This window comes from Cryptomeria japonica, unplaced genomic scaffold, assembly GCF_030272615.1.
Source record: "Cryptomeria japonica unplaced genomic scaffold, Sugi_1.0 HiC_scaffold_193, whole genome shotgun sequence".
Classification (NCBI taxonomy): domain Eukaryota; kingdom Viridiplantae; phylum Streptophyta; class Pinopsida; order Cupressales; family Cupressaceae; genus Cryptomeria; species Cryptomeria japonica.
Genome location: NW_026729015.1, coordinates 188,170 through 199,742, shown reverse-complemented (window position 1 = coordinate 199,742; position 11,573 = coordinate 188,170). Strand labels below are relative to the sequence as shown.

Below are 11,573 nucleotides of genomic sequence, written 5' to 3'. Positions count from 1 at the left end.
GTGGCCAGCGTTTCTATGTCAAGAGCTATTGACAAAACCAAAGTATTTAACAATGTCAACGAGAATTATTCTAAGCGACCGAATGCCTCTCAGATTGATTTGGACGGGCCTGCGGAGGATTAGGGTGTCAATGTTTCTATACCTACTCTTGGTGGTGGGTTTACTCCTAAGGAGATGGTTTGTCGGTCCCTGAGAATACGATTACGAATATTAACTTGAGGAATTTAAAGGATAACCAAAATGCCCAATTCACCTAGATTTTTCAAGAGATTAATAATCTCAAAGAGAAGGCCAATCCACCTAATGGGGACCTCGACAGTACTAGGTCTCGAATACGCATACCCTGGCTAATGGTATTAAAGACCTTAAGGAGGAACATGAAGAGCACATTAAGGCTTTGGAAAATGACTTATAAACATCAGCATAGTTTGAGTGTGGTGGTGGAGGTGAGTATGTCTGCCATGAACAATACTAGCATTGGTCTACGTAGACTCAATGAATAGGCTGAAGTTCTTCATTATATTTCTCAGGGCAAGTGCCCCACTGGTAGCATTGAGATGGTGAAGAAAGATAAGGTTGTGAATGCTGGTACCTGTAAGAAACTTAGGGCTCCCTCAGAGGATGTGGATGCGGATCTGGATACGAAAGAGAAGCCCCTACTTGGTCCAGCGACGAGGCTCCATAGAAAAGATAAGGGTGTGACCCGTGTTGACAACATCACTAAGAAAGTTCAGAAAATCAATGAGGATGTCATTCAGAAGAATGACAAATTGGTCAAAGTGTTGTAGTTTTGTTATGTAGAAATTCTGTATTGTTCTTGTCTGTTGTTCTATGGGGCTGCTTTTCCCTGGTTTTTATGGGTTGGTTCGCATCTGTTTTTTTGTTGGGTCCTTGAAGGTCGAGTTTTTATGATAATATTACAATAATACTAATACAATTTACATGATTTGTATAGTTTATTTCTATTTGAAAATAAAAAATTATTCTATTCTATTTACATTTTCACCATAAATTACTTGAACTATTTAAACAAATAGGTTTCTATTCAATAATATTATTATTATATATAATACATTAACAGAATAATAAGTAAATAACTTAAAACCCACTAACATAGTCATTTTAACACATACAAACATAGTAAATTTTGAAGTGTCTATAAAACCCATACAACTTTTTTAGGGTTTCGGAATTACTAGATGGTTTGATTTAGACAAATGGAAACATAAAGGTTGAGTGTACTTAGTAATTAAAAAAGGTCCCACCATTCACTTATCATGGGAAACCGTGCAACAACTAAATTGTATAGAAATAAAAAACAAGAAAATAATGACATTTATGAATTATTAAAGAGGCACACGGAACAAGTGGCAGGAACCCTAAAATTTAGATTGTGAGAGCTCAAATATTTGAGAGTACTATGTTTGCATTAATGGAGGAGTAGAATTTTCGAAAAAATCTCATCTGATCGTGACTGCAAGAGGAGAGATAGTGGTAAAATGAGAAGATCGAGAGATGATGGGCAGTGCACACATTCTGACAAAAAATGAAGAATAAAACTAATGGACAGCGGGCAGCTCCAATATTCCCAATCGTCTTGCAATGCTGTCTCCTTTACTCACAATCGTTGATGCCCAAAAACAGCTCATCCAATTCATATAAGAGACGCCTTCGGCATAATAAATTCATGTACTATTTTCCCTCTTCTATAATTTCTCTCATATGAAGCATGCAATCACCATTTCTAAATAAAGCTTTTATATGATAGGATGTGGTAGTATCAATATACCATAGGGCACTACGTCACAGAACCTTTTGCACATGAAGATACCCCTAAACTTACTACTCATTTTCATATTTCTTAATCTTCTAGATTGTTAAATAGGTTCACGCATTTTATTGATGTCTATTTAATTCTTGAGATATAAGCTACTCACTATACATAATTTCTCTATTTTTTAGGCTCTCATGAAGGATTCAAATGTAAAGAATGAGTATCACATGCTAGTATGTGCCAAGGTCCATTACTCTATCTATATTAACTATTATTTGACGTCCAAGCATCTAATTTAAACGATATATTCCACATTCCATATGCTTTGAGATGTATTACTATTTTAGGATTCACATGCACGTCAATGTATGGTCAAAACATAATGGTAAAATATTTTAATCTAGTCAAACTATCCTTAGTTTTGGGTATATTATTAGAGGATGGATTAATTCAACCATATATCAAGAAATGATGCAATCTTGTCGAAATCTTGGCCCATTCTCTAATTAGCCACCCTTATTAATTTACATACACCCCCTTATATTCTATCTTATCCCGTGGATTCATGCACACATTCGTATGTATCACATTTATTATTAGATTATTCTCCATCCACACCTCAATGTCTAGGCATTTATTCTCTACATAAGTATTAGCCTTTTTTCTGTTATTGGTCAATAATGGGGCGTCCAATCAATATTGCACCATACAATACTGACCCTTGAGATTTAGCAATTTAAATTCGAATTTTTTAACTCCAAACCTTTTATTCTATCATAATTACATTTAGTACCTGTTTTATGTGATTTATTGAACATTTTGGTTTTTGAAAGAATTCAATGTGCATTTATTTAACATGCAGTCGCTTTGAGAATTCATTGAATACGAATTTGCATAAATGAAACATTTATCATAGAAACGCTTTTGGTTGGAGCACCAAGATGAATCTATCTCCATCAAAGTTTTCATCTTGGGAAATTTGCATGCTTCTTTTCCATTTACCTAAATTGGCCAGGCTCGTGAAGCCGACCATTCCGAAGGATAACCTAGGAGAACTTGACCCTAGTGATCTACCAGGCTCCCTAATGTGATTTTAACTATTGCGAATACTTGACAATTAGTGAAGAGTTAACTTCAAGGTAAATTGACGAAAAGTGAGATTTATTAGATCAAATGTTAGGGAAGAATTTATATTCACACATATAGAACTTACGCATATCTATGGATTTGACATAAAACAATCGTGGACATGGGGAGTGATCCCTAGTTGACATGACTTTCATGCTTATCACTGATACAACTACATACCCAATTCTTAAAAGATGGATTCTTAAATTCAATTTAGATGATTTATATACTTGCATGTTCAACCACATAGATTACGCTAACTTTTATCTACTTTTTCCTTCTGGTATAAATCCTTGAGCAAAACGTTATGATAGGATATGGCAATGTGAATATATAATAGAACATTGCATATAACACTTCTGCACAAGTAAAATTGAGAAATAAGATAAATAAGAACGAGAATAAAAATAAAATTCAATTTAGATGATTTATATATGTGGATGTTCAACCACATAGATTACATTAACTTTCATGTACTTTTTCTTTCTGGTATAAATCCTTGAATAGAACTTTATGATAGGATACGGTAATGTGAATACATAATAGAGCATTGAATATAACAGTTTTGTACAAGTAAAATCTCTAAATCTTAAAAATGAATAAACTAATTAGAGCAAAATTTAAGAATGAGATAAACAAGAATGAGAATAAGTTGGAAAGCCGGATAAACCGACTAAGAATAATTATGTGTAAACTAATTTTAAATATTTTTAGAAAACTAACCCTCCGGTTACAACACGTTTTGGAATTTCGATCTGAATGGGTCCACAAAATTCAATGGGAAGAGGGAACTGGATTACGAGTTAAGTGTACGGAAATACTTAGTGAAGGTATGGACAGAAAAAAATACGATTCACTTCGAATTGCAGCAGTCTATTCTACTTCTAGAACAATTCCAGACGGGCAGAGATAGAGAAGGGGAAATTAAATAAATTCGTCTATCCTTCTAAGAGGATCGATATTGTTATGTGGACACGTCGGGGAATCTGTTGATTTTGATTTAAGGCTCCTTCTCACTCTCTCTGTGTATATATATTGCATGGAGTGGAGTAGATGAGAGCAGAAAAAGGTTTCGAGGTTTAGAAAAGAAAAAGAGAAATGGAGCGTTCAAAGCTGTTGGGTTTTGTGGTCTTGATATGCTTTACTATTCCAACGATATCATGTTCTTCGGACAGACTGTTTAGTGGTTGGCCGAAGTCTAGCAGCGATGAAAATGTAAAAATAAGGGTGAATATGACGCGCAGATCAGAGAGAGAGTTGGGTTTTTCTGAGAGATTGGGTTTGGCTGTGGATCGAAGTAAGAAGCGAATGAAGAAGATAGAGGCATTGATAAGAGGGCAATTAGACGCTGAAACGCCCGTTGAAGTAGGGGATGGAGAATTTCTGATGAGCGTTGCACTGGGAACGCCCTCTGTGAGCTTCGAAGCGATTGTGGACACGGGGAGCGATCTGATTTGGACTCAGTGCAAGCCTTGCAAGGACTGCTTCTCTCAGCCTACGCCAATCTTCGACCCCTCCAAGTCCCCCACATTTTCCACAATTCCCTGCGGTGATTCTCTTTGTGACGCCTTGGGGAGTACGCAAACCGGATGCAATCCAGATTGTACCTTTATGTATCAGTATGGCGATGGTTCCTTCACCAGCGGCGACCTGGCTTACGAGACATTGTCAATTGGGAGCAGCAAGGTTAAAGGCATTGCATTTGGATGCGGGCATGACAACGAAGGACAAGGATTCTCTCAGGGTGGTGGCCTTGTGGGACTGGGAAGAGGTGGTCTCTCCCTTATCTCACAGCTGGGTTCCAAAGCAGAGAACATGTTCTCTTACTGTCTTTTGCCCATCACCGACTCTTCTTCACAAACCAGCCCCCTCTTTTTCGGCGAGGGTGCTTCCTTGAGCGGAGGAGCCAAGACTCTCCCACTCATCAAGAGCAGTATCATTCCCACTTTCTGGTACATTCCTATTACAGGAATCACCCTCAATGGTAAGGCACTAGATATTCCTCCTGGAACTTTCGATCTGCAATCGGACGGCAGCGGAGGTATGATCATCGACTCCGGAACCACTGTTACCATCCTGGACCAGGCTGCCTACTCTCCTCTTAAGGAAGCAATTCAGTCCGCCATTGATCTCACTCCTGTAGACGGCTCTTCTACAGGTTTGGATCTTTGTTACCACACATCATCCGCTCACCTCACCTTGCCAACCCTCGTCTTCAACTTCAAAGGCGGCGTGGATTACGAGCTTCCGGCAGACAACTTTTTCATTCAGGCATCTGAAAATCTCTTGTGCCTGGCAATGTTGGGTGAACCATCGGGGAATCCTTCCATCTTCGGAAACATACAGCAGCAAAACTTCCATATCCTTTACAACAATGCTCAGAACACGCTCTCTTTCAAGCCCACTAAGTGTGATTCTCTTTAAATCATCATCTCCCTCTTCTAATTCTTCTTCTTCTCTTTTTCTGTCTCTCTCATTTCCTCTTCCTCTGTCCTTCGAATGCAATATGTGATCTCGTCTCCTGCGTCTGCCTATTGCACTGTCCGATATGCGAATCATGTAAATTTTCATCTTCGTAGCTGCTTATTTTCAGTAAAATTGTTTGGCCCCTGTTGTTCTCGGGGACCTTCATTTATGGTTCCTTATGATATGCTACACTATGTGTGTTATTTTGGCATGGAAATGAAGGTGCGATAATTGATTATCAAAATATAAATTGCGAGTTAAAACAACGACAAGAGAATTTATATAATTATAAAGCATTTGTAATGGTCTTATCTTTTCTTCAAGTCTTAAGTGTAAAATAAATTATTGTATGCCTATGAATATTTTTAATGGTATTTAACTTTAAGATCCGTGTCTGTGATTTATACATTCAAATAATACTTATTTTCAATCATGTCCGCATTTCACATTACTAAGATCAAACACAATTTAATGTAGCCTATATATAAGGTAAGGTTGTTGCTAAGAAGGTCTCTCTAATTTTCTCACAATTACTATTGTATAATTTTCTACTAGAGAAGACGAGTTCTCGAGAATTAAGAATATCATTTTGGAGCCTTTGCAATTTATTTAAAAGTGCTAATATTTAAGGCTATGCCTATATCACGATTCACGATTACCTATCAGCGCTTTATAGTGCATTCGATGACATCTTACACAAATCTTATATAGAAAACTTATTGATGGTGAATCGGGGCCTCTCATTTGAAAGGTTGCTACTACACTACAACGCACCTTAGATAATAAAATTAAATTATGTAATGTATTTGTGCTTCAGAGTATGGATGTTAGACCACACATCAATTTTCAGCCATTGATAATGTGACATGATTACTTGTTTTCAACATTTTAATAGGATTGCATTAGGTTTTGGAACTTTTTTTCGTGACCTAAAAAATTAAAATATTAGTGGACTACAACATAATAACACAATTATTGAGAAAAGTTTTGATTGCCTACAAAAAATCATAGCATCTTCACTCTTTCACCTTGTAAATCCTAACATGTTAATTTCAATTTCACATGATCTATGTTGCAGTGTCTACTTACGTATTATTATAGTCCAATGAACACAAAGGATACTAAAATCAATTATTTGAGAGAGTTGACACTTATTAGATTTTTAGATAGCCAAAAAACTTCTCAGATGAATAAAATATTGGTTGAGATAATTCTTAAATAGATATTATTATATTTATTTAAATAAACAATAATTTCTTAAAAAATATCCTTAATATAGAGGGAGAGAGAACTAATTATATATTCCAAGGAAAAAGTATTCGTAGTATTACATAGTTTACAATTGATAAAGCATTAACAAGTAAGAAACACACAATGAATAATAAATAAAACATATAAATTTAAAATAATTATTAAATCAACCTCATACTTATTTCACCTTGACAATGCAAGGAGGGTAAGAGGAGGGATGGCGGCCCAATATGCTATTCATATAGTTTCTAAGGGCATTGGACAACATCTAAACTAACATCTTAGCTTATATTTTCTTAGTTTATCCAATTGGGCGATGAAGGTGAAGAGTGGAGTGCATTTACATTTGATTAAATTCTTGTTCTAATTTCATTCTTATTATTTATTTATTATCTTGTAAAACTATTGTGCTAACTAGATAATGTGCAACCTTTGTTAAGGATTTTTCCATCTCCCTCGACCCTATCAACCACCTAAGGTGAGATGCATTTAGAGCTACAAGCGATATAAAAAATTCTATGTTTCTCAATGCTCGACAATGTATGTCACACGAGGATAATATTAGGAAGTTTTAGATTGAACCAGTTTAAACAGAGCCTCCTCTTTTCTTTTTTTATTTTATTTTGGTAATTACTCCTTCAGCAAGGCATTTAACTAGCTACAATTGCTTTGTATCCATTAATTTACTATTTTGGGTCATGAAAATAATGTATTCTAGTATAATGCCATTTCATTTTTCTTTACTTATTATTATTATTATTATTTTTCTATCGAAGATTCTTGTTGCAACGGATATAGATGCTGGAAAATATTTATTTATTATTCAATGTATAGCTAGAAAGGAAGAAGGATCATTCAATTGGGAAAGGGATAATTTTACACTCTTAACTTAAATACAATAGAGCACTACAATTATTCGGTTGGTTTACTTTTTTATGGAAGCACTCCTTATAAATCATGTATCATAGTAGAGATGTCGACATTTGAATAATTGGCCGGCACAGGCCAAACCTAATCCCAACTAACTCTTCCATCATATTGCACACGTAGACTACTTTCATATACCGTCCTAAAGAATCCCATCTCAAAGCACATAGAGGTACCATGTTTCGAGAAGTCCAATGGGAAAGTTGATCTTAGCACTCACTTGACAACATTTACTACTTTATCTATTGGCTTGATTCTTGAGGATTCTCTTCCTGCAAAAATCTTTTTCATTTCATTGAAACAAATGACATTGGATTGATTTTTCCCTTTATCTATTAATTCAATAAACTCTTTCTCATATCTTGTTAATCAATTTTTATAACGTTTAAAAAAAAATATTGGACCTAAAGTAACATTAATTGATGGTGCAGCGAAGGGGAATCCCGGACCTGCTGGATATGGGGGAGTGGTGCGTGATAATAATGGCAGGATGGTCTCGATGGTGGCCCTCTCTTTGGGTACCTAGACAAACCACTTTAGTGAGGCCTTCACAACGTATACCAATATCAAATTGGCCAAAGAGAAAGGTTTGAGAAGGGTCTTCTTGGAGTGTGACTCCCTAAACATCATTAATTGTTTAACAACTTCCTCCTCCCCTAGTTGGTCGATTAAACATATTATTGAAGATAGCCTAATGCTTCTCAGGGGATTCTACGAATTTACCATTTCACATGTCTATCGTGAAGGTAATAAGGTTGCCGATATTTAGGCCAACATTGGGGCCGACTTGCCAAGTAGGAAAGTTTGGAACATTTATGATCGGATCCCAGAGGATCTTCTTAACCTACTCCGTAATGATCATGATGCGTGCGAAGCTCAAGGGGCTTTCGAAAATGATGGAGAATGACGTCTTCCAAAGTGTCCTGGGCAAGACTTCTTCTATGAGGGGAAAGTCAAACTTTCTGGTGGCGTTTTTGATTGTTTTTGTTTAGCTCAACTCTGTTTGTGTTGCAGGTTGTTGAGAATCGGTATTTTCCAAGATTGGGGGAGATAGGAACCGTTTGGAGCCCATAGTCTATGAAAAATGATGAAATAAGGAAGCAGTATGCAAAGAACTTTCGATAAGTGTTTTTACTAGTTATATCGAGACGCTTCATGGTGCGGATGCCCTTGTTACCGAGGCCTTTGTTCATGGGTGGAAGTATGGTGTGCTCTGTGTCTATGGTATGGAGCTGGAGGTTGATGAGGAGATGGTGGATAAGGTGTCCAACATGCTATTCATATAGTTTCTAAGGGCATTGGACAACATCTAAACTAGTAGCTTAGCTTATATTTTCTTAGTTTATTCAATTGGGCGACGAAGGTGATGAGTGGAGTGCATTTACACTTGATTAAATTCTTGTTCTAATTTCATTCTTATTATTTATTTATTATCTTTTAAAACTATTGTGCTTACTAGATAATGTGCAGCCTTTGTAAAGGATTTTTCCATCTCCATTGACCCGATTAACCACCTAAGGTGAGATGCATTTAGATCTACAATGATATAAAAAATTCTTTCTTAGTGCTTGGCAATGTATGCCACATGAGGATACTATTAGGAAGTTTTAAATTGAACCAGTTTAAACATAGTCTCCTCTTTTCTCTTTTTTCTTTTATTTTGGTAATTACTCCTTCAGCAAGGCATTTAACTAGCTCCAATCGCTTAGTATCCATTAATTTACTATTTTGGGTCATGAAAATAATGTATTCTAGTATAATGCCATTTCATTTTTCTTTACTTATTATTATTATTTTTCTATCGAAGATTCTTGTCGCAACGGATATAGATGCTGGAAAATATTTATTTATTATTCAATGTATAGCTAGAAAGGAAGAAGGATCATTCAATTGGGAAAGGGATAATTTTACACTCTTAACTTAAATACAATAGAGCACTACAATTATTCAGTTGGTTTATTTTTTTATGGAAATAATCCTTATAAATTATGTATCGTAGTAGAGATTTGGACATCTGAATAATTGGCCAGCACAAGCCAAACCTAATCCCAACTAACTCTTCCACCATATTGCACACGTGGACTACTTTCATATACCGTCCTAAAGAATCCCATCTCAAAGAAAACAGAGGTACCATGTTTTGAGAAGTCCAATGGGAAAGTTGATCTTAGCACTCACTTGACAACATTTACTACTTTATCTATTGTCTTGATTCTTGATGATGCTCTTCCTGCAAAAATATTTTCCATTTCATTGAAAGAAATGACATTGGATTGATTTCTCTCTCTATCTATTAATTCAATAAACTCTTTCTCATATCTTGTTAATCAATTTTTATAACATTTAAAAAAAATATTGGACCTAAAGTAACATTAATTGATGGTGTGGCGAATGGGAATCCCAGACCTGCTGGATGTGGGGAAGTGGTGCGTGATAACAATGGCAGGATGGTCTCGACAATGGCCCTCTCTTTGGGTACCCAGACAAATCACTTTAATGAGGCCTTCACAATTTATACCAATATCAAATTGGCCAAAGAGAAAGGTTTGAGAAGGGTCTGGTTGGAGTGTGACTCCCTAAACATCATTGTTTAACGACTTCCTCCTCTCCTATTTGGTTGATTAAACATATTATTCAAGATAGCCTAATTCCTCTCAGGGGCTTCTGTGAATTTAACATTTCACATGTCTACCATGAAGGTAATAAGGTTGCGGATATTTAGGCCAACATTGGGGCCGACTTGGCAAGTAGGAAACTTTGGAACATTTATGATAAGATCCCAGTGGATCTTCTTAACCTACTCCGTAATGATTATGATGCTTGCGAAGCTCAAGGGGCTTTTGGAAATGATGGAGAATGACATCTTCCAAAGTGTCGTGGGCAAGACTTCTTTTATGAGGGGAAAGACGAACTTTCTGGTGGCTTTTTTAATTGTTTTTATATGGTTTATGTCAACTCTGTTTGTGTTGCAGGTTGTTGAGAATTAGTATTTTTTAATATTAGGGGAGATAGGAACCGTTTGGATCCCATAGTCTGCGAAAAATGACGAAATAAGGAAGCAGTATGGAAAGAACTTTCGGTAGGAGTTTTGACTAGTTATATCGAGATGCTTCATGGTGTGGATGCCCTTGTTACTGAGGCCTTTCTTAATGGGTGGAAGGATGGTTTTATCTGTGTCTATGGTATGGAGCTGGAGGTTAATGAGGAGATGGTGGCTAAGGTGTCCAAAATTCTGAACAAGGGCACCAAATTCTACAAGCATAAGAAATGTGCGATGGTGGCGATGAAAACCTTTTTCCCGCCGAAGGAAAGGGAGAAGGTGAGAAAGAATAATAATGTTGGGTGGGAGAAAAAATCACTTTCAAAGCCATGGTACGAGGTCTCAGAGGTTATCGTGCGCCGCCTCACCGTTGATGGTAAATTCTGTAGCTTACTTAGCTATCACTTTGTCATTATTAATCATTTTCGGCATCACAAGTGCATTTCCTTGGCCTTTTATTTGGTCTCATCATTGAATAATAGCATTAGGGCTCACGAGAAATGTGCATCCTCCCTTGTTCTCCATGAGGGCTTATTCCCGTTGATTATGAAGTATGCCAAGACTATCAATGTCGAGAGGAATACGAGTGCTAAAACTGGTATAGAATACAAGAAGAATGTCCATATTCATTATGGGGAAATCTCTTCTGATGAAGAGGTGGACTTCGATGGGAACGAAGTCTTTCACATTTATAACAAACAAGGACCCTCATCGTCTAAAATCCCTAACCGTACTAGCAGAAAATAAATTATTTTATCTAACGAGGAGGATGACCCTGAACATGTCCCTAATTCGGTGGACGGTAGTTCTGATGTGAAGGTTAAAAGAGTGGCCAGCGTTTCTATGTCAAGAGCTATTGACAAAACCAAAGTATTTAACAATGTCAACGAGAATTATTCTAAGCGACCGAATGCCTCTCAGATTGATTTGGACGGGCCTGCGGAGGATTAGGGTGTCAATGTTTCTATACCTACTCTTGGTGGTGGG

At 36.5% G+C, this 11,573-nt stretch overlaps 1 protein-coding gene across 1 annotated transcript; it reads left to right on the top strand.

Moving 5' to 3' along the window:
* The first annotated feature begins 4,000 nt into the window (after positions 1–4,000).
* Positions 4,001–5,326, top strand: LOC131868029 (aspartic proteinase nepenthesin-1-like). The gene has a single exon (XM_059215579.1). It carries the CDS (start codon positions 4,001–4,003, stop codon positions 5,324–5,326), a length of 1,326 nt encoding a protein of 441 aa, XP_059071562.1.
* Positions 5,327–11,573: the final 6,247 nt, after the last annotated feature.

Coding starts and splice junctions, on each gene's coding strand:
- LOC131868029 (XM_059215579.1), top strand. CDS start 4,001: ATGGAGCGTTCAAAGCTGTTGGGTTTTGTGGTCTTGATATGCTTTACT.